This window comes from Notechis scutatus, chromosome Z, assembly GCF_049901735.1.
Source record: "Notechis scutatus isolate UNSWTSFEM ecotype Mainland chromosome Z, rNotScu1.2, whole genome shotgun sequence".
Taxonomy (NCBI): Eukaryota; Metazoa; Chordata; class Lepidosauria; order Squamata; family Elapidae; genus Notechis; species Notechis scutatus.
Window position 1 is genome coordinate 103661084 of NC_142025.1, and position 27922 is coordinate 103689005.

General features: G+C 39.1%; 2 protein-coding genes across 8 annotated transcripts in view; both read left to right on the forward strand.

Annotated features, from left to right (window-relative positions):
* Window positions 1-3815, forward strand: part of POLD1 (DNA polymerase delta 1, catalytic subunit) — a 30905-nt gene extending 27090 nt beyond the window's left edge. For all 4 annotated transcript variants that reach the window (XM_087946947.1, XM_026669573.2, XM_026669572.2 and 1 more), the window contains exons 26-28: window positions 399-451; window positions 1326-1423; window positions 3457-3815. In XM_087946947.1, coding sequence (XP_087803073.1) covers window positions 399-451; window positions 1326-1423; window positions 3457-3553 — 248 coding nt within the window. In that variant the 3' untranslated portion in view covers window positions 3554-3815. The remainder of the gene's footprint in view (window positions 1-398; window positions 452-1325; window positions 1424-3456) is intronic.
* Window positions 3816-11095: 7280 nt separating this feature from the next.
* Window positions 11096-27528, forward strand: SPIB (Spi-B transcription factor). Of its 4 annotated transcripts, XM_087948148.1 has the most exons (7): window positions 11096-11203; window positions 15492-15519; window positions 16414-16501; window positions 18022-18062; window positions 21051-21259; window positions 22962-23109; window positions 24918-27528. In XM_087948148.1, exons 5-7 carry the CDS (start codon window positions 21059-21061, stop codon window positions 25214-25216), a joined length of 648 nt encoding a protein of 215 aa, XP_087804274.1. In that variant the 5' UTR covers window positions 11096-11203; window positions 15492-15519; window positions 16414-16501; window positions 18022-18062; window positions 21051-21058; the 3' UTR covers window positions 25217-27528. The 4 variants fall into 4 exon arrangements, with proteins under 4 accessions (XP_087804274.1, XP_087804271.1, XP_087804273.1 ...); XM_087948145.1 differs by lacking the exon at window positions 18022-18062 and having other exon boundaries at window positions 11098-11203; XM_087948146.1 differs by lacking the exon at window positions 11096-11203 and having other exon boundaries at window positions 18025-18062.
* The last annotated feature ends 394 nt before the right edge of the window (window positions 27529-27922 follow it).

A 27922-nucleotide genomic window follows, 5' to 3' on the forward strand; every position in this document is an offset into this window, starting at 1 on the left:
CTTTTTGTGGTTTCCTTTTGTGATCCCATTATCTTGGAAACTAAACCACAGTTAATCAAAAGGCAGGTGAATAACAACAACAAACTGGAAGAATGAATAACTTGAGATTAGTGAAGCAAGTGACTTAAGCGACTCTTCATCCTCCCAAATTACACTGAAATATTCTGAGATAATTAGACTTTCTGAAAATCCTTTCCCAGAGGCAGAGATCATATAAGTGCCAGATGCAAGTAAAATTCATCCAGCCCATTCCATTGTTGCAAATAAAATGTAGTTTGTTGTTTCTCTGTGCCTTCCTGGTTTGCTACTTCCCTCCAGAATGAATTTGAGAATGTTACTCCATGTGGCAGAATAGGGTGAATGGATATGCTTTTTTAATATATTTTGCTCTTCAACAGGCGCTGTGTGCAAGTTCTGCCTGGCTCAGCAATCTGAACTTTACCAGAAGGAGGTAAATGAATTCATGATCAGGCAGCTTTAGCTGGCTTATAATCCACTACTAAGGACTAATAGGCCTGTTTCCCTGAAAAAGGAGAAATGTCAGATGAAAGAAATGTTGAGTTTGCAAATCACAAATACTTGATTTCACTGGGAAGTGGGGGGAGGAATTATCTTAAGATTAACCACTTGGGAACTGGTGGCAGTTTGAAAGCAGAATATTCTAGTAACAACATAAGGACTAAAAGTCTGAACACAGAAATCAGAAAATCCCTAATATAACCAGTCCTGTCCTAGGTCAGGGGTAAATCTGTAGAGCCAGATTTAACCTCTACCTTTTAACTTAAACCTCTCAATCTTGATTACCACAACCTAAACTGAGAAAAAAATGTCAAAATATAGATGTCATTTCACAGGGATAAGAACAGTGTTCCCTATGTCCCATTGTGACCAGAAAATTATTGTAAATAGATTCCTGCCTTTAAGAATATTGTTCCCTTTGCACATTCTTCTCCATTTCTATGGGATTCCCCCTCCCCCTTTTTTCCCTTTTTAAAAAATTCATAACATGCTCTGACCTAATTTTTTCAAGTGTGTTTGTTGAATAGGCCATCATGGCCAGATTTGTACATGGTGGAAAGTACAGACCAACCTTAGGGCTCAGCAGGAGTGTGATCTGGACCTTTTTATGGGCTCCCCATTGCAACATGGATATAATAATGTACTGCCTTACAAATCTACTTTGAGAATCCCAACATGCATAACATATTCAAAGTAGTTTGAGACTTTGCAGTGCCTTCTAAATGCTGGGTCACATCCAAGGGAGAACGTCTTGCTGCTCTGTCTTCTTGTGGTTCTTCCTCTCCCATCTTTCTTTCTCCCCATAGGTCACCCATCTAAGCTGCCTGGAAGAAAAGTTCTCTCGTTTATGGACACAGTGTCAGCGTTGCCAAGGGAGCTTACATGAAGATGTACTGTGTACCAGGTGAGGACTGATCACCCACCGCACCCTCTTATGGCAGCACAGGCTCTTGTATGTTCCCACGGGATATTGGGATAAAATATGGCTTTATGCCACCCCCCCAAGTGTTTACAACTGCTTATCAAGCTGGTTAGGGATCAGCAAACAGATGGCTCCCACGCAGAGGTAGGGGGCGGGGGTATACCTGAAGCCATTTATTGCCTTTATAAATATAGCACCTGCCAGCTGGCAAAGGGATTGGGAGGGAAAAGATAGAGCTTCATGTTGTGGTAGTCAACATGTGTTAGCTAGGTTGTCTGGATTTAGAGAAGAGTGTAAGAGAGGTACATTTAAATGGGATATTGGGACAAGCAAAGGCTGGCTGCTAGAATTTAAGAACTTTGGGGATAGAGTCTTGATGACATAAATGGGCTTCTGACTGCAATGCAGAGTAATCATTTAAATTTTCCTTTACATTAAAAACAACACATTAGTATGTGTAAATAGATAACAAGCACCATACTCCCCACCCACCCACCCCATTAATTTTCTCATTGGAATAGGTTTAAATTGTGCATGATATCCCAAATGGAGTTAATTAAATTATTATTGTGTTCATGATAATGAGTAACATTCCAACAAATAAACCATATTATGATTTAACATAATAGCCTTGGTCACAAAGCATCCAGTGTCAGATTTTCCCACAATATGCTATATCATAAATTATCCTGCTTGAATCTACTCTATGCTAAACTCAGTCCCCGCTGTTTTTTGCCTTTTATTTTATAGTTATAGTTTGTAAGAAGCATTTCTATGGAGGGTTATTTTAGAACCAGAATCTTCTAGCTTTCTGTCTGAAATGATGGTATACACCAGTGCTTCTTAACGTATGGACTTGGAATCCACAAAGACTTCCTTTGGAGTCTGCAAAATCAAGATTATTTGCCAGATCTTGAGGATGTAACCATGCCACTCTTATTTTTTAATTGTTAAAAATATATATTTTTAAAAAATGAAAAATATGTATGTTAATATCTAATGGTTTAATACTGTTATTTTTAAATGATTCAACAAACAAATACATTAATTTTAATTTGCTAAATATAGTAAATATCAATAAATATAACTCATATAAACAAAAATTCTATAGAGGTCCTTTATATATATTACAAAAATTCTACTTTGGCAGTTACGTGTCTCATCATTTAAAATTGTCAGTTACCTTTAACTGGTTGAAACAGTGCATTGTATAGTAACGATGTCTGAACTAAGGTACCTCAAAGGGGCTAACTTACAGAGTGCACCAAAATCCAGGACCCATAACTCCCATGTGATTGAAATTTGGCAAATTTGTGGTTATTGTAAGTGCTGCCACATTGCTACTTGCAGATTCAATAGACAGGTCCCACCCAAATTCTCTGGAGACCAAGTAGGCTGGTCCCACAATTGACTGCTGAGGACTGTTAGCCCTGGTCAAACTAGCAGGAAGTCAGACATCTCTGCTATTCCCACTAGGTTTTGTTTTTTGTTTGTTTGTTTTGGAGCGGGGGTTGGGGTTTTCTTTGGGTGGGTGGGTGCTCTTGGTCATTCTGTCTCTAAGTAAGGAAAATCTCTGAAATAGCTCAATGGATCACAGGTTGTCTAATAATTTTTGAAAATAGAAAAGGGTTCTGAGAGCAAAATCTTTAAGAAATACTGGTACAAACTATTCTGTTTCATTGTCATTGCAACTAAAGCCTTCCACCACCCCAGCCACCTGGGATCCCTTCAGAGGTGTTGAGACCTAACCCTAGAATTCCCAGCCAACCTTTTGGCTATGCTGAATAAGAATTCTAGGCGTTCTTAGTTAAAGGAGAAAGTTGATTTATCAAGATAGAGACAATCCAAAAAATAAAGGCTCTCTTCTTGCAGGAGAATTATCTTCTGTCCTCACCCCCCACCCCTCCACCCCCCAAATTTCTGGATGTCACTGACAAAAAAAAATTGCCATTCTAATAAAAAATGCAAGTTCTTCATTGCTCTAATTTCTGGATTTTCCCCCTTTTTTCCTTCAGTCGTGACTGCCCTATCTTTTACATGCGGAAAAAGGTTCAGAAGGATCTTGATGATCAAGAATTGCTGGTTTCCCGCTTTGGCCCCCCTACTTGGTGATTGCTCATTCTCATCTGACGGGAACTACATACATCTTTTTACATCTAGAATCAAGGCACAGCCACATTTAAGAAACTGTCGGGAAAATTACTGGCATTGGCACTGTTCTACATTGTAGACTGCATTGTCAGAACTGGGGAGGACACAAATTTTGCATATTGCAGGAGAAACATAGCTTGGTTCCGAAAAGCTCCTTTGTAAGTTGTGTGTTTGTAATATAAATTTCTACAAATAAAAATTAGCTCTTTTTCTTACACGTTATTGGAAGTCACACAGGTTTGAATTTTTTGGAAGAATTATTACATGTTTCCAGATGACTATAGGGGCCCTCAGATTCAGAAGTCCTGTATTTAGGCTGTTTAGTAGGCAGCTAAAGCAAACCATTCAAGCATTTAATTGCCAGTTTCATAAACCCAATAATATTCCTCTGAACACTCAGGTTATGCCTTATTGTTTGGGTTTTTTTCTTTTCTGCTCCAGAAAATTCACACCAGTCTTCATTCAGTACCATATAGTTGTGCAAAAGAGTGTCCGATCATATTTATGAGTGCATGTGCATTATTGTACAGAGCAGGAATACACCATACATATTTTATAACAAAATCTGAATTACCTTTAGAATAGAGTATACCCAGGTTATACTATTGGTACAATTAAAAACAACTGACCAAACTGGGCATTAAAGTTAATAAAGAAGAAGAAAAACTTGAGCACCAATTACGAAAGCTCACTATATCTTTGAAGAAAAAAGGAAATATAGCACAAGTTAAAGAACAGCTATGCTATAGCATGCTACTCCAAATGAATAAACCATTTTATGGCTTAATGTGAGGGCCTATTTACACAACCTATTGAGTCATTGGGATCTGACAGCACATTGAAATCAAACTACCCAATTCCCTTTGTCAACCATTTTATGCAAAATGAATCTGTAATAGAATAATGATTAGCAGAGAAAATTCTTTTTACTTTTTTTCCAGTTTTATATTGTTGAATCATTTAGTTACCTGCCTCAAGTTTTGAGATATAATTTTCTTTCAGATGAATTTCTGCTTCTAAGATAAATTGAGGTGAGAGTATAATTAGAAGTTTTTTAAAAAAACAATCTGAATTGGTTTTCTAGATCACATTTTTATCAATATGGATGCTATATTCTGTGATGACTGATTGATTATCCCTTTAACTTCATTTGTTGACTTTGTTATGCTCTGTAATCCCAGTAACTCATTATCTACTACCAATTCACGTATTCATAGAACAAGATAAAGAAAATCATAAATTACTTATGATCACCAATCCTTTAATACCTCTTACCCAGCTGGAGTCCCTGACCAGATAGGTGTCAACAAACTGAGATCAAAATAATGCAACTATAACCAGTTAAATAGTTATAAAAGAATGTTAGATGGATATGGGTTCAAATTCCATCTCAGAATTGTCTTGAGGCAGATCATGGCCTGGTGCCATGAGAAATTATGTGAACCATGTACATTTAAATAAATAATAAATACAAAATTGATTCTCCGATTTCCCCTCCAAAATTATTAAAATATTTTTCAAAAAAAAAAAATAGATAATATCTAGAAAGATGATATTTTCAGGCACAATGGTTTTAAGTATAGCTTGATTGATTGGTTGGTTTTATTTAATTACTATACACACAATATGACTGGGCAGCACACCATATAGCAACAATTAAAATCATGTAATGAATCATAAAATACTAAAATAAGTACAAAAATAAAACAACATAGTGGGGGAATAATAGATCACTTAACAACGTACAAGAATGTTAAGTATGGATTAAATAACAATGACAATGAGCCTATTTGGAATAATATATTTCTAAGGTCCTAAACATGGACTGAAAATTTGTAGAGGTTTTGGAAGCAAATGGTGCAAATAGTTCTTAGTTATACTTTGTTCCAATATTTTGCAATTACTATATTTTTCTAATAGTGATTTCAGTACTGGGTAGGATCTATGGTCATTCAACAATAGTATAGCTGGTATATGCAAATCCATAGCTGTAACTAAATCCAGATTTCTCAACAGTCATTCACACCCACACCCACATTCACCATCTATTATTTAGTGACAAAAAAAATAGAATAAACATTAATAACAAGTCCATTCCATTAATATGCTTGGCTTTTTAGCATTTCATTGAAGGCAACCATTTTTCTCCAGTTTCACTGTGGCACCCAGTGCCTGGGTTCATCTACCCAAGACAAAGATAAAACTGGGACAGGCAATTACATAGTTTTGGAGATTCCGGGAAAGCTTATCAGTGCTATTGTGTGTTGGGTGGACAAGGTATCAAGTTAAACAACAAGAAGATTTACTTAGACGCTGCATGCTATGCAGCCAGCATCTCTATTTTGTTTACTGAATTTAGAGTTCAATGTATATAGTATAACTTTAATGCATAAATGGGATTGACCACTGCCACTTATGATTGCTTCCAGTCCTGTAATACCGTGTTTCTCATATAATAAGGCTGGGTCTTTTTTTTTTTTTGAGCCCCGAAAAAATGGCTAGGCCGTCTTTTCAGGGGTGACTTAATTTCCCCCCCTTGCATCTTCAGGCGGGCGGGCAGCGATGGCTTGGATGTTGACCTCGGCGTTGTATCGGGGTCAACGCAGGCAGCACCATATCCGGGTGTGCAACAAAAGTACTTCCTAACGGCAAGCCCCCCCACCATTTCCCCCCACCATTTCGCATGTTTTAATATAGGCCTTAATTTGGGGGGAGGGGCTTAATTTCATTTCATGCCTATAAAACCTGCTGGGACTTCCTATTGGGGGAGGCCGTATTGTTGGAGAAACAGGGTAGTATGTTGAAAAAGTATCAGAAAAGAGTTCCATACAAGGGAATGCAGATGAGATGATCGGGCATCTATCAAACAGCATCTCAGTCTTGTCTGGATTTCATTTTTGTTTAACTTCATCCAGGCCTTTCCAAAATAATCAGAAAAGAACAGCCACTTCTATAAGCCATTTGTGCATTGGGCCACATGTCACTAGGTTCCTAAGCCAAAGATCTAGGGCAGGCACCTTCAGGCAAAGATTGTGCTTTTTGGCTAAGATATAGAGTCTTCTGATGTTGGCGGATCTCATTTACATGTTCCCAATGTTATTGTACATCCCCAAACATTACTGAATTATTTTATCCCTCTTTCATGCTTGATATAAACTTCCACTGCATTTACACAACAATCTTGTGTAGATTGGTTAGTTTACCCAAGGGCATCTAAGAAGATCATAATGTCACGTTGATTCTTGTGAAACTGGGTAAAACCAGGATCTCACAGCCCAGGTGAGGCCTCTGCAGATTATCTTCAGAGCAGCAACTGATGGGGTAGTAGCCAAAGGTCCCAGAATGAGCTACAATTTTTCCCCATCTTACTTCAAGAGGCATTTCAAGTCACAATATCCTCAATTTATTATCTTTCCTTTAAAATATATCCTATATAGTTTTATACAACACCCTATTGCTTCTTGCCAAATAATAAAACAATTTCCCCTTCACTCCTGGAATTGTTGGGGTTATGATTTAAGAGAGACAGTAAAATGTGAACCAATGCAATCAGACCACCGTAAAGAATGAAAACACATGTAATTATTACAGTGGTAGTGGAAGGAGGAAAGAGAAATTACTGACTATCAGTATGGTTCAATCTACTAAATCCAAGATGCAGTGTTAGCTATACTCTACTGCCATGCGCCTCTCTTTCTCCTAAACTGGAAGTTGCAGATGGCAGCTTTAGGTCTTTGGGCGTAAGGAGAGGGAGGAGGGAATGCAAGGGAGCAAACGATGGGTGGGTGGGTGGGTGGGTGGCTCTCTTTCTTTTCCTCTGTTGAGTAAGAGCCCTCCCCCAATCTGGATGGCAGAGACAGGCCAATCCATATAGCAGGGAAAGGTGTCTAAAGAGATAAAGAAGCCTTTCTGATTCTTTCACAAATGATTAGTTGTCCACATAAGCTCCCCTCTTGAGGCTGATATGTGGGAAGGCATGAGTCCCTGTAACAATCTCATGCACTGATCTCTGGATGCAGTGGCCCCTCTGCTTTTGCTGGGAAACGGGGGGAGGGGAAGGACGGGGGAGAGGAAGGACGGGGGAGAGACTTGGGACATCTTAAGGAATAAGATTGGTGGTTATGTAAACACCCAGCCAACCATAACTGATCTTAAAAATGACAAGGAATATGGTTAGAACCTGGGAGATCACAAAACAGTAAACTAGGGGGAAAGAAAGCAATGTCTAACCAATTATTTCAATGAAGATTACATGGCCAAACCTATGGAAGTTACTAGGAATCAAGCTCTTAGTGATCTTTCTTAAGAACTAGAGACTTTCTAAAATAAACTTTCTTGTCTAGTTATTTACTTATTGCATTTATATATCTCCCATCTCACTGTTAAAATATCTGAGTGGGTTACAGAATAATAAAAAAGTTATATATATAATACATGTTGTGACATCAGACTGCTTGCTTTTCAGTGTTAAGCATATGGGAACTGTCAAACTTTTCCTTTTCTTTATCTGAAAATCAGTATGGTGACACTGGGGAGAAATGGTAAGTGTGTTTAATATGCCTCCTCATTTTTCACCAATGCAGTATGGTTACATACAAAGCTTTTAGGTAGGCTTGACGTATTCAGTAACTTTTTTATTCTTATCTGTATAACAAACATAAATCAATGCTAATTTTCAATGCTTTTTTGCCAGGCAAAGCTAATATTTTTAGCTGCTGAATAATAATAACAAATGGTAAAAGAGGAGCAAATAAATTCCAATTAAAAAAGAAAAGAAAATGCAGATTGCAAAAAAAAAAAAAAAAACACCCTTAAATGTTGTTTACATAGTTTACCAACTAATTCTGATTGGATTTGATAATTTTGGCTGTTGACTCATTCAAAAGAATCTAAGATAGTTAAAGATATCATTGTAATACTGTATATAAACTGTTCCAAATAATGGAATTTTTTTGTACTTGATAAGATTCTATCTATTCTTATTGGGCCCAAGTGGACTGTATACCAATCTATGGGCACTACAATGACATTTTTCCACAATTGCGTAATCTCTATTGAAGGTTTTATCATTGCCTTATTTTTTTCTAGTTCTTTTTTAATGACTTTTCCATTTGCAACTATTGCAATGTCTATTATCTATACTTGTTTCTTTGTTAACTACAGTCATGTCTGGCTTATTATGGCCTCAATGGTTATTAGTTATATTATTATTATTACAGTATTACAGAACTGTATTTTAAAAAATAAAACTTTTTGTTTAATCAAATTGTTATCAATGAGTAAAAAATTAATTTCACAATAACAGTAATTGTAACATTCCCTTCAGAGACAGTCTGGTATAGAGCAATTGCTGCCCGTAAGAACCAAGAGAAGATCTATTCAATTGTTTTAAAATACTTGTTTTTTAAGTGGGGGCAGCTTTGGGAGATAATAAAAAGCTGAAGCTGGGAAGATCTAATCAGCTCATGAAAACAGAAGACAAAAGAATTTGTGAAGATAGTACAATTACATGGTGTCACCCCAAAGAAAGAATTTCTGGTCACTATTAAATTAAATTATAGAAATAAAGTGAAATTATGAAAGACCAACCTTTCAGGGCCTTTGTGAAATGGAAAAGAAATTGAAATGTACCATGTAATTGCAATAATTATTAACATACATACCAGTCTTTGCTTCAAAGGGGCAATAGTGTTTTCTATAAACCCTCCCTTTCACTGTATTTGAAAAGGTGCAAAAAGGAACTTGATGGATGAAACTATGTGAAGTTTGGATCACTGTCAGCCCAGCAAAGAGCTTCAGTGAACTGGCCTAAAATAATTTCTCCCACAAACCTTGCTGCTTCTGTCTGTTAGATCAATCTATTTTACAGGGCTGAATGAATATTGTGCGTTACTTTGATAATCTTAGAACAGTGTCGCCAAACGTTGGCAACTTTAAGATGAGTGACTTAACCAGCTAGCCATAAATATGGGCTGGCTGGAGAATTCTGAGAATTGAAATGTGATGGAGCCGAAGTTGGATATTAATTTTTCTAGTCTTGTATAACTGATAAAAACTGAACATTTTTGACGGGAAAAAGATTCACCTGAAAAATTCTTGCTCTGATCAGAAATTAGATTTTGTTCAGAAACAACAATACAAGAGCAAGAATCGTGGCAGTAGCCTGTGCTTCAACAAAATGGAGCAGCTCTGAAATGGACAAAAAGCAGCACCTGCATCTTCCTTTTTATATTTGAAGTCCTCAGTGCTCAAATCAGCAAAATGTATATTTTGGATATGACTATTGTATCTTTGGTGAGTTCTGTATATGGGATCGTAGTTAATCGGCTGAACTAAAACTGGGAGATTGTTGAGTTCTAGCCCCACCCCCAGCCATGTAAGTCCCTGAAATTTTGAGTGAATAATTTGGGGCCAGTCATTAACTTTCACACCTCACAAGCTTTTTGTTACGGGCAAATTAGAGGGTGGGAGCATTTACACAGTGCCTTGAGTTATACAAAATAAAGGTGGCATATAAAGCTAATTATAAAAACAATAAATAAATAAATGTTGGAGTGAAATGTAGCAAGGATATCTAAATGCATCTCTGTGTTTTTTGTCTTGATTTACTTTTCCAATGCCCTAATTCAACCTTTTACCTCCCAAAACTGACAATTCGAGTTCTATGCAATGAAATGAACTGTGAATCTGCTAATGCTTTAATTGTCGGATACAGTTGTTTAATTTTTACAGTGCCAGAGGATACCTTTTTTTTTTGGCTTTTCTTATAAGGACAATTAATCAAATTTAACTTTTGAGATAACCTCCCCCCCGCCGAAACTTGGTGCCCTACAATACAATGATTTTCAATCCCCATCACCACAGCAAGTGAGAGTCTCTGCACTCCAAAGTAGCAGAAATTGGGTGGGGGGGGGGGGAGAAACTATAGAGGTAAAAACATAATTTCTGAATTGGAGGTTGTGTGTTAATGTACTTACTACGTGTAGTCTCATTTCTCCTAACATTTACCTATTTGTGTCTATTTTTTCTTTCCCAAATATTCATAGTGATCACAAAAGTTTAGCTAGTCTAATAAAAGTATTTTGAATTATCTTCTCTCTCTCTTTCTCTCTTTCACGGCTCCATAAGACTACCATTGCTTTTTATGTCCAATTTGGCCGCTTGCTTTCGGCCAAACAGAAGGAAACCTCGTCCACGATTTTGGCTGCTAGCGACATTGTGATTTGGATCTAGGCAGCGCTCGGCATGGCTAGAACGGGAAGAACTGCACCACCTCAGGCGTCTCAGTCCCCGGACCTGTGAAACATTAATTGAGGTGGTGTGAGATCCACTATACAATTCCCATAACTCCCCCCCCACACACACACACTCCCCGCTGTAGGAGCTCGTTGCGCAAGGACCGCCGTAGGGCAGCCCCACCTTTCTGGGGGAATTTTATCTGAGGTCACTCCCCTCTCGACTCGCGACTCGCAAGGCTATATAAATGGCCCCCTGCCGGCGAAAGTGCTGGCGGCATCACTGGAGAAGGCTAGTCGCTGCCACTGAAAAAGTCTCGGCGGGCTAGCGGACTGATCGTCGCCCCTCCAGCATGCTAGATTTGGATTACGCGCAGTGAGTGTGAGGGGAATTGGGTCGGGGGCGAATGGAGGGATAGAGGGCAGAAGCGGACCCTGATGGGAGCCGCGGATTTAATGTGTAAGTGGCTTAAGGAAGCGTCGAAGAGTGGGCAGAGCGGACCCTCGGGTTCGCGCGTAAGAATGGTCAGTGGCGCTTTCCCGAATCGCGCTGGCATCAGAAGCGGGAAGTTTTCCGCTTGAACGGCTCTGGCGCCTGCCAGCCCTTTTCGGTGGACCTGCGCCGAGGTGCTAGAAATGGGCGTCTGTGGTACTCGGAGGGCTCTGCCCCACAACGCTCGCAAAACAAACGCACCGCCTGGGAAAGGCAGATGCCCATCGGCAGAGGTAGCCAACTTGTGGTTTATAAGCCACATAAATCCCCAACATCTCTTTTGGGGATCCCCAGAACCCCCTTTGGAATAGTGGCGCTGGAAAGAATGACGAAGTTTCCTGAGCTGTTAATACAGATTTAAATTAAAATATGGGGCCCTAACAGAAATTTATTGTACAGTTAATAACTTCTGAATTTCTCACCAAAGCCAGCTACACCCCTCTTATAGCCCTTAGTCTTCCCAAATATAGAGTAACACTCAGCCACATAAAGTTTGCCCACTAGAATGTTAAAAAGAATGAAGCAAAAAGTTGTGGGGGAGAAACTGAAAATTAGGAGGCTGGTTTTTTGCTAGAAAACAAAATGTATGCATGCGTGTATGTTAAAACTGAGAAAGCAACATATTTTTAACATCTAATAAAACAATGTCAAAAGTCACATTGAAAATGAAAATAAAGAGCTAGTTAAAATCTCATTGTTGGCAGTGTTGGCATAAAGGAGGCAGACCTGATTTAAGTTCTATTCCACTCACTCCCATTTTTACTTAAAACATTATCTAAGCACTGTGCATGGTTTTCATTCTCTTCTCACAACAACCCTGTGAAGAAGGACGGACTGTGAATCAGTGATTTGTCCATAGATTACTTGTTCAGCCCTATGGTTGACATAGGATTTGAATTTAGGGAGATCCTTCTTGATCTCAGTTCTAGGGGGAAAAAACATGATTGGAACTGTTTAGTACTTAGATGGGAGACTGCCTGCAGACTTAAGAGTTATAGGCTACACTGGAATGTAAAAGGCTTCCCATAAGAAATCCCAGGGAAATCACTCCCAAATCGACACCTTCATATAATCCACAGGAGTAGCTTTCATTCTGAAACATTTTTGTCCTTAATGCAATTTAGTGTTTCACCCCATCTCTCTTAAGTGTATACCAAATACACCAAGTGGATTTCATTTTTGACTCTTGCATTTTTATGCTTTTCCTATTTGTATAGAAATATTTTGGCTGCTAATTCTCCCATTGCAGCCTTTTAGAAAATTTACTTACGCAATTGTTTTGCAAAAATGTGTAACAGTTTTAAGTATAGAGATAACTTCATACTTTGCCAGCTATTTTCCAAATTAGCAGCCTTGATGCTATCTTTACTCTGTCATCTCCTGTACCTGATCAGATGTTCTGTATTCTAGGTTTCTGTCCACCTCATCCCTTTCTCCCTCTCACTTTTCCTTCTTTCCTGTTGTCTGTTATGCAAATATTGAGGCTGGCGAAGGTTGGGAAAATTAGATTTGAATATTTCCCCAGCACAAGAGTGTGACAATGAGACAATGCACAGTTCTATTGCCTAATAGTTCTACTCAAAATATGCTGAGTTTTGCCCATTTTTACCCATTTTGTTGAAGCTTGGGCTGCTGCCATGATTCTTTCAATATTAATATTCATTATAATGTTTTGTTGCCTAGAACCATGATATTAGCCTACTCGAAGCCACCCTGAGGAAATTTGGTTTTGTAGTGCACAACACATTTTTGTAAAATAAATAAATAAATAAAATTGCATCAGCTGGTGAAGTTGATCTAGGTGGAAGGAAAGTTAACAAGTCGTCCCTCCACTCCACCTTCATGGCAGTATAATCACAGTCAGGATAAATGGAGGAATTAATAACTGTCCTTTCTCAACATCCCAAATTGGATGTCTGAGATAGCTGACCAGCTCTAGTTAATGGTGAGATTATAGCTACTGCCACTACCCTCCCTACAGTAATGTAGAGCAAAGATTGTTATATTGCACAACACCAGGAAGCCCCTTCCACCCCCCACATTCCTTATCTAGAATGAAGCCTTCCCCAGCTAGATGCCCTGTGCTGAAGGTTAAAAGCAAAGCCAGTGTAACTGAATGTGGTTGGGTTGCCGGAGTAAAACATCTGAAGGAGCAACTTAGGGGGGACTTGTTTTTTCCTACATCTCTCCTTTATGAAAAAAGCTGCTTCCTGTTTGAAGGTACTGTACTAGATGATTTATGTTCGGCCTTAGGAGACACACTTTCTCTTTTCTTTTTCTGTATTATGGGCAGAGCCATGATATAATAATGTCATAGTAAGTGAATGAATGGGTCATGCTATTTTGGAGGGAGCTATCACCATCCTCCCCCTCCCCCCCCTGCTCCTTCTCATTTTAACTTCAATTTCCATAATTTCTAGCTAGCGTGGGAGTTGTAATAGAATATGACAATGGTTTGCTATGCCAATGTATTTACCATATTGTATTTCTATCATCAATACAATGCAGAATGGCCACACTCCTCCTTTTGAGTACTTTCTATAACTCCTAATGAATTATTACTCACCAAGATTCAACGAAGGCATCTTATCCCTGGGAAAAGGAACAGTAGCTCCTGATTCCTCCCTTGTGGCTTTTGGGACCATATCCAAATGCACCCTTAAGGTCCAGACTTAAGTATTAGCAGCCTTCCCTTCTCAGGCCTCCCAGATGCATTTGTCAGAAAAGGTTGCATGACAGAACTCATTTTGGAAATCATTAGTATCTTTTATATTTCATTTTATTTGTTAAATTTATTTGCTGCTATCTCATCGTGGGACTATTTTAAGTGGCTTGTAACAATCCCAGCACCCCTACAGTTAAATAAATCTGAGGGACCCTTGATTTTAGGAAAATTGATTCAAAGAATAGGTTACATGGATATATATATATATATATTCTTAAGTTTTCGCGGGTACTTACATGTATGGTATTCAGCTTTGTTCGGGTATTTTTCCACGTCATTATAGTTGTGTTTTAAAGTTGTAGCGATGTTTCGGCAGAATCTCATCTGCCATCATCAGGCTTCTGTATTGTATCCATGTAGGCAACAGGCAAAAACCAAAGACAGCCCTGTTAGTTCTACTCACCAGGGTGTTGTGGCAACAATGAGAGGCAGCCAGGGTTTGAGTATTTGGTGGTACACAAAACAGTGGGAAGAGTCTACGTAAATCACGATCCCCATTCTGGAGACACTATAAATTACTGAGGAAAGGCTCCTAGGCTAATTATAGGACTGTCATACAGTGTGTGTGTGTGTCTGTCTGTCTGCCTGCCTGCCTATCATCTATCTATATATGTATGTATATATGTGTGTGTATATATATATATATATGTGTGTGTATATATGTGTGTGTGTGTGTGTATGTATGTATGTATATGTATATGCATAGTTATATGTATATGCATAGTTATATGTATATGTATATGTATATGTGTGTGTGTGTATATGTATATATGATGTATATATGTATATATGTATATGTGTATATGTGTGTGTGTGTGTATATATATATATATATATATATATATATATATATATATATAGCATTCGCTTTGTTAGGTAGTTTCCACGTCATTGTAGTTGTTCTTTTAAAGTTGTAGCAACGTTTCAGCAACTTTAAAAGAACAACTACAATGACGTGGGAAAATACCTGAACAAAGCCGAATGCCATACATGTAAGTACCCGCGAAAACTTAAGAAAACATATATATATGTCTATTCAGTTGTAATCCCAGATCAATGTGTATAAGATTGCAGTTTCAAAATTAATCTCCTGCATCTGAAACAATGATAATGAACATTGTTAGATTTATAAAATACTCTTCTAGTCAAAGAAATCTTAACTGATTGATTTAGCCTTTTAGTTGATTGAACAAACTTGCTTCTGAATAAGCATGGCTGTGTGTAGATTGGTGTGATCTGTGAAGGAAAACCATATATTATCTACCCAAACAACAACTAAGAATAATATACAGCAGGAAGTTCCTGTCATTCTGTGCCTAACTTTTCAGTGCTGGCTGTTTTAATGTTCAATGTTCTTGGTAATATCATGGGAACACACATTCAAAGAAATGAGCTTAGTACATCAGCCTGCATATCTGCTTACCAATTTTCTTTCTCTCTTGACAGGCCTGATGGATCCCAATATGGCTATGTGGTAAGCATGTGATTTCAAATTCTTGAATTCTGAACAGGGTGAGGCCCCTGTCCCAATTTTGAGAGGTTCAAACCTCTACTCAGGCAGGATTTGTCGAACTTTTTCTGCTAACCTGTTGGAAGGGGAAAAAGAGGTGGGAGGGAAGGAAGAGGGAGTCAGAAACAAAGGAGACTGGCAGAGACTGAAGATAAAATGGTATTTTCACTTGTCAGGGAGAGTGGGAATGGCAGGTACAAGAAGAAAAAGAGACAGGTTAGATCCACACACCATACTAAAATCATGGTTGCTTAAACATGCTTTCTCAACCCAAAGTTGTGGATGGGAAACTTTCCATGGGATGAACAAGAGTGTTTATAAAGGAGAGGGTTTTTTAAAAAGCCAAAATGACAACTAATTGCCTTGCAGCTATATCTTGAATTCTCCCTCTCTCCCCACCTCTCTCCCTCTCTCCCTCTTTCTCTCCCTCCCTCTCACTCTTTCTCTCTCTCCCTCCCTCCCTCCCTCTCTCTCTTTCACACACACACACACACACACACACACACACACACACACACACACACACACGCCAATGGCCAAAGAATAGCCTGAAGGAATTGGCTTGTAAGAGGAGATCACACAACGACATTCTGTCCACTGACATTATGGCAACTGATACAAATGTATGTCATATGGTTTATGTGATGACACCATCATGCACATTTTCACCCCTCCACCGATGCGATGCGTAATGGGATGTTGGCAGAAGTCATGACTGCAGAGTTCATGGTGGGAAAATGTTGATCTTGAAGCAAGGATTGAATGGATTGACAAGGCAGGATGTCTTGCCTTCCTAATGCATCTTGGGAAACATTTCTGAAGTTTACATTATACTGACAACCTCACTATATTTCTCAGTTCCCCAGTGGATTTATCAGTGATTTGGACTCTTACAAGGAAGAGTCCACATTTCCTCCCTGCCTTGGAGATCCGGAGAGCTCCCCAGGTAAGATCAGTTTAAGTGGTTTAGTATTTTACAATGTAATGCAGAATTATAAAGAAAACGATCAGTCAAAAGGCCTTGATAGAGGAGAAAACCCATCATTTAAAAAAACCAAAAGAAAACAAAGTTTGAAATAAGGTGCCACAGAAATTAACCATAAGCATCAGTTATCCTCACACATAAATATGGTTTGTCACTCTCCGCTGACTTATATAGGACATTTTTGCTCGGCTTTGAAGAGCTCCAAGAAGCAACTCTTATCACTCATTTTTCTGTTCCACAGCTGCTGATCTCTCTTCTCCCCTCTGCTCTGCTCTCTTGTGCAATTTAGATTTAGTCATGTAACTAACTACCACCTGACTTCTGGGACATTTCTGCATAGTTAACATTCATGGGAATCTGCCAGAATATATGCAATCTCATTTTTGGAGGTTTTCTACTCTCAGGAAGGTGGAAAGTGCCTAGGCATTGTGAGAGATCAGTGTTATGGTAGTATCTTGTCGTAAATAGTACTCAGGACCCGAACTACTTGCTAAATAGTAGGCCTTTGTCATTTGTCATTTGTTCTCTGAGAGCTGTACTTAGAAGCCCGTCCCCGTCATTTTATCCCCATCACAACACTTCTCTGGGGTAGAGTGAACTGAAAGGGAATGATTGATTCACATTTCAGCAGTGAGCTCTCCAGTCAAGTAAGCCTGGGTCAGATTCAGATGTTCAGATGTTCAGATTCAGCACTTTAGCCATTGCTTGGCATTGCCAGTTTGGTGTAGTGGTGAAGGAGCTGGCCTAGGAACTGGGAGTTCCAGGTCTCCTTTAGTCATGAAGGCCAGCTGGATGGGTGACATTGAGCCAGTTGCTTTCTCTCACAGACTCAAAGAGAGGTGATTGTGGGAACACAGGAGGTAGGAGTACTTGGTATATTTTCTGTATACCAAATCTAATAATAATGCAACTATTATTACTCCCCAATAACAACATAACTATTGTTAATCTCAGGCCAAGGGAGCACTTAGATGACCGTACTTGCGATGTGGACTGAGAAAGTGAATGGCCATTTCTGTATTGTTGCTGAAAAAACAGCATAATCACATTCCACATTGACCCCAGGATGTTAACTGAAAACAGCCTTTACTTACCTGATTGAGCCACACCTGTGGCCCACGGAGTGGATGAACAAATTACTGTTTTGCTGAGTTCACCCAGCAGGCATAGCCTTGTGGAGGCTACGATAGACAATCTTCGAGGACAAGGGCTTCAGTTTAACATAAAAGTCCAAAGTATTTGGGCTTCCCATTTTACTGAAAGGCTGCAGTCTTTGCAACTGTTGGAAGGGCTTTTCCTTGGAAGGTGAAAATGACTCTTCTTTCCTCAGTAGGCAATGCATGTACTTCCTTGCTGGCAAATGTGAATGGAAATGTGGGTGTTCATTCTGTAAACATGTATGTAATAGGTCTTTGTGCTAGCAAATAACATTCTTGATGAACGACATCTTCCTTACTGTTTCTACTTTGGTCTTCTTTTAGCAGGTTCATCAAAACCACACTTCTAATGTAGCTTGAAAAATGTAAGTGCATGGGGTTATTTTAAGCATGCACCATATTCTTCATTGGAAGTTATAATCAATAACAAACAACACAAATGCAAGAATTGTATTAGCAGGAAGCCAAAGAGAAACCAAATATTGCAATCTGTCTGATAGAAAAGATTCAAAGTCCCAAGTAGAATTTGCAACAAAATATTGTACTGAAAAATATTGTGCTGAAAAATATTCTTGTTTGACTACTGCAAGCCTCTTTTGTTTGGCTACCAGCAAGCCTCTTTAGAAACGCTTTATAAGCATTTCCCCCTATTACAGCTACTATTTCACTGTGCCCACTGAAGATGTTCAGTCCTTATCAGTTGAAGGGGGGAATGAAACAGATTTTTAAAAACCTGCCTCCTGAGCTGTTCAGTGAGCCCATTGCTGCCTTATCAGATTTTGCTTCCTGCAGGGAGAAGCAAGACTGCAAATATGCATTAGGGTTGCTAGCTTTGCTGTTCTTAGGCAAATTCATGGTAGCAGATATTTGCACAGACCCTACTTTACAACTGCCCAGCACACAGAAAGCTCTTTGTAGTTAGCTCTGAACATCATCCACCCCTTGGTACCTGAGCAAACCAAGTGGGTGTTGGAGTCGTTCTCCTAGAGTAGGGGAAAAAGAAGCATTGTGTAGGCCTCCTCCCCATAGGAAACCTCACCTGACAAGGGCAGACTCACATCTCAAAGCAAGGAGTGAACATGAGTGCAAATCAGAGGTGGTATTCAGCAAGTTCTGATCAGTTCTGCAGAACCAGTAGTGGAAATTTTGAGTAGTTCGGAGAACCAGCAAATGCCACCTCTGACTGGCCCTGCCCCCATCTATTCTCTGCCTCCCGAGTCCCAGCTGATCAGATGGGTCTTCTTTGGTTGCCCTGCACAGGAGAACAGAGCTGGAAAGCAGGTTAGTGGGGTGGGGTGAGAATGGAGATTTTATAGTATCCTTCCCCTGCCATGCCCACCAAGCCATGCTACCAAGCCACGCCCACAGAACTGGTAGTAATTTTTTTTTTTAATCCAACCACTGGTGCAAATGATACACAGGGACTCCCTTATCCCTCCCCACAAGAACCTCACCATAATAAGCAAAAGGAAAGAGGGTGGTATATGAAACAGTCTCAAAGGGAAGCCCGCAGATAGTAAAGGTAATCCTCAATTTACAAGCATTCATTTAGTTTGAAGTTACAACTGCACTGAGAAAGCGACTTATCTCTATTTTTCACACTTATGACTGTTACTGCACCCCATGATCACATGATCAAAATTAGGATGCTTGCCAACTGACTCGTATTTATGACAGTTGTAGTGTCCTGTAGTCATGGGATCATCTTTTATGATTTTCTGACGAGCAACCTCAACAGGGAAGCCAGTTTCATTTAACAACTGCACTGATTCATTTAACAACTATGTCAAGAAAGGTTGTAAAGTCGAGCAAAACTCACTTAACACCTGTCTTGCTTGGCAACAGAAATTTAGGGCTCAATTGCAGTTGTCAAGGACTGTCTGCAACTGATCTGTGATTTTATTTTATTTACTTGATTTCTGATACTATCAAGAAAGTAGAAGCTTGCCATTGAAAGCTGCCTGTGATAGGGAGTATAGAAAAGCCATCAAGAATAGTAGACTAGGGATGCAGCAGTCTTACTGCTGTTTTTTCAGATTTGCTCTTTGCATACTGATTGTGTGGGAAGGACTTCCTCTTCTTTTAGTCCTCTTTGTGGAAAGTTAGTCAAGTCAAGACAAAGATGTGATATTCCTTTGTGTTTCTTTATTAATTCAAGGTTTATCCCCATTTTGCTCCAGGAATTCAGGGCAATATATACAGAGCTATTGATTTCCATTTCCTCCCTAAAATGGTCAGAGATAGTGACTGGCTTCATATCATTTAGTAGGTTCTCAAGTGGAGAGTAGATTTGGCCTTCAGTATCCTAATCCACCACCTAATTCTTAGAACACGCTGTCTTTCTTTTTCTCTTCTGCCTGTTTTCAGATCATTTACATGGAACTGTAGCTGATGATGACCAGACTGGCTATTTACATTATTATTTGTTTAAACAATGACTCAAAGTTACAATAGGATTAGAAAAAGTGACTTATGACTCATCTTCGATGTTACAACCATCAACCCAGCCCCAGAGCCACATGATTGCAATTCTGATAGTTAGCAACCAGTTCGCAGTTGCGATGGGTGCAATGTCTTACGTTCATGTGATTATAAGTTGCAAACCTTCTCAGCCACGACAAGCAATATCAATTTGGGAAATTGGATTTGCTTAATGACCATGTTAATTTCTTGATTCTCCTAATGACCACAGTAAAAATGGTCATAAAATCAGGTTTGGTTACACGATGACTCATTTGGTGACTACATCTCTTAGCGACTGAAATTCCAATGCCAATTGTGGTTGTAAGTCGAAGATTACCAGTAAATACAAAACAACAGCAGGTGAAAAAGCAGATGAAGCTCTACTGATTAGTAGTAGATGTGCAGGATTGTTTATTTGCTTATTGCTTTATTTTAAGCATTTTTGTGGCCATTTCAAACTAGGTGTCATAGGGCAGCATACCAAAACCAACAGAAAAAAATACAAGAGAAAAACAAGCATATGTAACAAAAAACAAGTAAACAATTAAATGATGAACAGAAGCTAAAATTTGTTATGTCCCATGAAATGGGAACTCTGCTCAACCCGAATTAAGGGTCCATGGGAAGAACTGCTTCTCACTATCTTCTATCTTATTCCAGTGTATGGTGGAAAGAAAGTGGTAATAGCCACTCCTTTTCATTATACTTAACCATCCCTTCTGGGTGGTAGATCTTGCTTGCAATGCATGGTCAAAGAAAACACCTACTAACCTGAAGTTTGTGCACACTTACTGATGATTTTGGATTACTTTTTAATACGATGCTTTTGAATAGTGAGCTTCTCTAAGTATCTTGGATCCTTCTTGTTGACCTAGGATCTTGCTTTTCAGAGTCTTGTATGAACTGGCTAGAGATGCAAGAACCTGGATATGAACCCTTTGAGATAGGACACCTGGCTCAGCTGCAGAATGTCCAAGTTTCCTACCCGCCTGGCACTTTCCCCCAGCCACAACTCTCTCTGGAACCAATCTACAACCATGAGGGAATGATGCCTGCCCAGAATCCAGCTATGGTATTCAAGGAAGAATACAACACTGAGGTAATGGGCGGAACCTTAGGGCCTAGGAAGGGGGAAGGAACATGGGATCTCATTGGGAAGACTGTACTCTTTTCCTATAGGATTATTTCCAGACATATGGATTTCCTAACCAGCATGGCTTTTGCTAATGACTTTTAACCACAATAGGACCAGAATTGCAATGGCTCAGTAAGACAGTTGTTAAATGAGTCATACTTTATTTACAACCTTTTTGCTAAGTTGTTAAGTGAATCATTATAATTATAAAGTTAATCATACCATAATTTAGTGAATCCAGCTTTCCCCATTGACATTGCTTGACAGAAGTTAGCTGGGAAGCTTGCAAATTGAGATCACGTAACTCCAGGATGCTGCAACTGTCATAAGTACATGCCAGTTGCCAAGTGCCTAAATTTTGATCACTTGATCACGGGGAAGCTACATTAGTTATAAGTGTGAGGGCTAGTCATAAGTCGTTTTTTTTCAGTGCCATTGTAATTTCAAAGGCCTCAATAGTTGTAAGTTGAGGACTACCTGTACTGGTTGGTGAAGCAAGGGAGATGAAATCCTTAACCCTTGAGTTTTCATACAAGAAAATGGGGTCAGTTGATAAAAGAAAATACTGTGGGAATTTACCTGTTCTAGATGGGGGAATGAGGTAGGAGCATCACTTGCATTGTGAAAAATGTTGCAATTTTTCCTTTGTCATTTATTGGTCAAATAGGCTACGGGGGACCCACATTTTTAATAAAGCAGAACAGCATATAGGGAATGACATCTCTCCTCAACACCATTGCCCTGATCAAATTGTTGGACTTTCCCTATTTTTTCTCCTGACATTTCATTTCACTTCACCATCTCACTTCATTTAACTGATGCGTTGATTTGATATCATTCATATTTGGGGTGGGGTTTAAATGATATAAGATATATATATATATATATATATATATATATATATATATATATATATATATATATATATATATATATATATATATATATATATATATATATATATATTCTGAGGTTCTTGCGGGTATTTGTATGTGGATCTTTGGTTATTCGGGTTTTCTCGCGTAAAATTGGAAGTATCTAGGCAACGTTTCGATGAAGTCTCATTCATCATCTTCAGGCACAGAGCCAAAGACACAAGCCTGAAGATGATGAATGAGACTTCATCGAAACGTTGCCTAGATGTTTCCAATTTTACGCGGGAGAAAACCTGAATAACCAAATACATATATATATGTTTTTTTTAAGTTTCAGCTTTATGTATGTGTGTGTATGTATGTATGTATACACACACACACACACATACATATAATGACATAGGAGATAGAGCTTTCTGCATGGCGTGATCTTTGGTCTTCAGAAGGCTATAAGGAAATGTTGTCAACAAAATATGGCAGTATATTCTAATTTAAGATTGAACCAGCCTCAAAGTGAGGCCTTCTGGCAGTACACATGATTTTAGAGATTATCTTTTGGGCAGGAAGTGTGAGAAAAATAACCTCTTTCCTATCCTCCAAAAATATTTATCTACCCTGCTATGTGACATTAAGAAGTTCAGGTTATAAAGCTATCTTTCACATAAGAAAAACAGACCAACTGGAGAGCTATTTTGTAATAATCTAAGTAATCCAGTTTGGTTCTTACTTTCAAGACTGGGAACTGTTATTTAAGTGTTTCATTCCATTAAATTGTCATTTGATCTCTACAGATCTATCTGCCCTATGAACAGTATTCTGCTGCAAGGGAAATATGTAGCCCATTGTCAGAAGAGGGGGAATTTCACAAGGATGGCCGGAATCTGGAAGTATCTTCTGAGAGTGATTTGGATGAGAATCTCTTGTCTAGGTTTGATTCTGGTGAGTGGAGAGTAAGAATCCTAACTTAGAAAGTAGATAAAGACTCCAAAGATGATAGAAGGCCCAAAGTATTGATCTGCAAGTTAATAAATATGTTGCAAGCACAAACAATCACTAAGACATCAATCCACAACAGATAATTTAGGCCTGTGATCCCCAAACAGAGCTGTTATCTACAGATAGGCATTTGGCAGGTGTATAATTTCCATTTCTTTCTCAACACATGGCATCCAATAGATGTGGCCCAGCATATCCAAAGAGCATTGGAATGAGAGAATGCAGCTTGCTCACTAAATTTCAGAAAACATAATGTGTGGGCTAGATTGAGAAATTGAAAAGCATTTCAGACACATGCTGGAGCACTGCTAAGAAAACAGCAGTGGATTGAGCTTGCTGTCTATGGAGATTTTCAGTCATCCAGGTCATGGTTGTCCCAGAGGTACTTTTCAAAAGGCAACTGGACTTTATTTTTCCTTGATGAGAACATCTTCAAGGAAAAAACAAGAAAGTCCAGTTGCTTCCTGAAAAAGCACCTTTGGGACAACCATGACATGGATGTCTAAAAATCTCCATAGATACTAAGCTCAGTTCCTCTTAGTTGTAGGCATGCCGTTTTCTTAGTAGTGCTCCTTTGGGACAGTTGAGCTTGAGGTGTCTTTTAATGTTTAGCAAGTGTCTCATTTAATGACTGTTTGCAGTTGAGATGATGATAAAAAAGTAATTTTATGACAAATCCTTTCATTTATGACTGCCGCAAATCCCTAAAGCAAAGGAAAGTTGAGATTGTAAGTACAATCCCAGTTTTACTTAGCAACCACTTTGCTGACTAACTGAGTTGCCAATTCCAATTATGGTTGCTAAGTAAGGACTTTCTTTATCAGGATATGAAATTAACAACTTGTAAGTTTATGCCATCTCAAGGAAGTTGATTATAATTCCACAAAATATCTTCAATTATCAATTTTTGTTTTGCCTGCTCATGTCTTAGATGTTCATGTATGTGGGGATTCTTTCTTAATATCATCACCCCCACCCCAATCTTAGGATCAGTTCTATGTTCATTCTGAAGTAGGTGGCTCTCCTTTTTATCATGGTAGAGTTAACTTTGGGTCTTCAGTGTATAATTAATAGTGATGATTCTTCAGCTATCATTCTTATTTATACTATTATGCCATGGAGCTAGCATGATGTCACAGGTGCTATTGAGGAAATTAAGTCCATATTAATATTATCCAAAAGTCTCTTGTTCCTTCTCTAGAATAACAAGCTATGGTTGCTTTGCATTAGTTGAGTGGAAGAACTCCTGTGATATAATGCTGGAAGGAACCCTATCTATTCCCAGCCCTGAGTGACTGTTTCTGTTTTCTGAACAAATGAGGAAAGTTAAGATCAGTGTTCATCTGGATAACAAAACAAGCATCAGTGTGAATCTCCATTGCTTGGGAGAATTCTCTTAGAACTGAATGGTGAAATGTCATGATTGTGATCTCCCCCACCCTCTACAAGAAGTCCCCACCCATATGGTACCCTAACTCTTAGAGGTAATCCAGAAAGAGGTTTTACTTTAATTTATCATCAGAGATTTAGGCAGACAAATATTAAATTTATCTCAGAGATTTTTTTTTAGCCCTTGTGACATGCTGGAAAGCCCTCTCTTTCAGGCCTCTGCCATCCTTGAGAACAAAACAGGCTGCAGTCATGACCACCTAGTTCCTTTCCTCCTTGGTGGGGAGTGCTTTGCTCTGAGCAGCAGATGGTGGGGGGCATCTGCCACATCTGTCTATCCCGATCTTTGGTCTCTTCTGCAGGCTCTCGCCGGAAACTCCGCCTCTACCAGTTTTTGCTGGAGCTCCTTGAAGGTGGTGACATGAAAGAATGTGTGTGGTGGGTGCAGCGTGATGCAGGCATCTTCCAGTTCTCTTCAAAGCACAAGGAGGTTTTGGCACACCGCTGGGGCCAGCAGAAAGGCAACCGCAAGAAAATGACCTACCAAAAAATGGCCCGAGCTTTGCGCAACTATGGCAAAACAGGCGAGATCCGCAAAGTGAAGAAGAAGCTCACGTACCAGTTTGGGACCTCACTGCTGAGCCCATCACCTTCTTCCTAAAGCCCTCAGGACTCCTGGGCCAGAATAGCCTCCAATGAAATGTTTCCTTTGTTGGCTTTCTTGAAAACTCTATTTGGGCATTTGCCAGCATGGCTGTATTAGAGAACCTGCCAGATGCTTAGTACTAAGCAAGGAGGGTTGGTCTGAAGGCAATGAGGGCTTTTATTGGGTGGGAGGTCCTGCACTTTAAGGGAAGGTTTATGAACCAGGACTTGGGAGGTTTCCTTTTTGGGATGGGAAATTGAGGTTCAGTGGAAATGCATCAGGCTAGGATTCCTGGGTTAATCTTTCCTGGATGGTCTGAGAATCAGAGCTCATATCAACTCTTTTCATGGAATGAAAAAGAGATGAGACAGCAGCAGAGCTGCTAAATTATTTTTGAATATGACCTTAATGGATTTATGCCCACTCCTTAAAATATTTGTGGCGTCTCCCTACAATTGCACAGGACTTAATCCAATGCTTCTCTTATTCTCTTGCCATTCCATGCCTTCAACAACATGAATGACTTTTGGAGCAAGTAGGAAAATTGTGCAGAGTATAGTTCTGGAACTCTTTCCAATCTCTTAATAGCTACTCCACTCATATAATCAGGAAGTAAAAGTGGACAAATCAGCCACTGTCTGAGTTACTGCTCAGATTCAACCCATTTTTTATCTTTCTTTTGCCAGCTTCCTTCCTCACACCAAATTTGGTTTTGTTCAGTTTTCAGAGAATAATCTGGAAAGACAGTTGGTTAGAGTCCTTTAATCCAACTAGAAACTTCTTTAAGCAACTTCTTTCCAACAGTCTGCTGGAAAGAATAAAGAAACAAACAATTGGTAAGGAGAGGCATCATCCCACAAGTGCTGGTCATAAAAAGTACTCATCTCTTGTACTTAGATCCAACAAATACATTGGAAGCAAACCAGAGACAGATATGCAACTTGGGATTTATATGGATTCTCTGGGTTGATATGATCCTCTATGGTTGTTTCACACAAGGATTTGGTAGCAGTTTGAAAGCAACTCCAAAGTTTTACATTTTTGCAGTGTTGACAGTGTTGGAAGACTGAACTAATTAATTTTCAATTCAACTTTGGTGTAAGTAGTCCTTGGCTTATGACAACAATTAAGTTTGGAGTTGCCGTTGCTAAGTAAAACAGTTTCTATTGTTCAGCAATGACCATGTGGGTTGTTGAGCAAGAACCTAATGTGACCACAACTTCTGACTTCCTGCCAGCTTCATTACTGAAGTTACTTGTAAGTACTCGGTAGAGAACTTAGGAAATCATGATCACATGACTGTGGGGATACTGTGATGCCTGGAACTCTGAGAACCCACAATAAGTTGTTCAGCGCTGTCCCAAGCTTGAATGTTCTCTGAACCAGTGGTCATAACCCCAGGAACATCTGAACCTTGACTTTGATAACTTTGTACCCCCCTCTCAGTTTTTTCAGTTTCTTCTTTCAGCAAGGAATCATAATTTATGGGTTGCCAGTTTCCTTCTCTGTACTGGAAATACAGTAAGGAGATATTTGTTGCTTGGAGGAAATTACTTCTCTTCCTTCAAGCAACAAATGTGTTGAGTGTGAAAGTCCATGCACCTTAAAATTGCCCAGGTTGAAAATTAGTGCTCTAGGATTAACACATTTTGGATCAGGGCAATGATCTTTACTTCTGGTTCATCTGTTGGTAGAAGCAATCACTTACAAATGGCTTCTAAAGACTGGGAAAGGAAAACAGTGAGAATGTGGAAATTGCCTGAGTTAACATCATTTGAGCATCATGGTGGGAAGGAAGCAGATTATTCATTTTGGTGACACTTTGTACTAGTCTACTACTAGCCCTTGGGAGCCAAGACAGATTCACCATTTTTGATAAGTCATGTTTTGTTTAGCTACAGTTTGCTGGCTTAACTAGAATTGGTTGTGTAACCAAATCACTGTGGTTTGTTGAGTTACAGCTAATCATGTTGTGCAACCCCAGTTTTGTGGGCTGGCCTTTTGTAACTGGAGGAAACACAAGATGAGGCCCATAAGGCTTGGATCTAAGAACGGGCAAGATAAACATGAGGGAGCTTTCAGGAGGGAGGGATATAATAGATCTTCAAATAGTAGAAAAAAAGATAGTATTGATGGGGTAGGGCAGCAGCGGACGGGAGGGAGGGATTCACATCTCTGGCCCAGGACTTGAGTGTGTAATGTTTATTCAAATGTTTATTTAATACTACAGAGTGGGAAGTTTTTGGTTAAAATCTGATTATTTTTAAAATGGATATCTTTTGTACATATTTTGGAAATTGCTAATAAATGTTTACAACAACAGTGAATTTAGTTACAGCTGAGTTGTTTTATAGCTGTTCAAACACTGGGAGGAAGGATGCTGGTGGATAAAAGCTCTTTGCACTTTCTCCATATCACCTCGTCTCAGCCAGACAGAATGATGAGCATGAAAGAATGGTCAGAACAGGGCATCTGTGTATGTGAGGGGGGGGAAACCAATCAGGGTGGTGGCAGGAATCATGTAATTTCTTGTTTATGCACATCATATTGCATTAAAAGGGGTCAGGATAGAATTAGAATCAGTGGAATGGAATAGAATAGAATAGAATAGAATAGAATAGAATAGAATAGAATAGAATAGAATAGAATAGAATAGAATAGAATAGTTGGAAGGTACCTTGGAGGTCTTCTAGTCCAACCACCTGCTTAGGCAGGAAACTC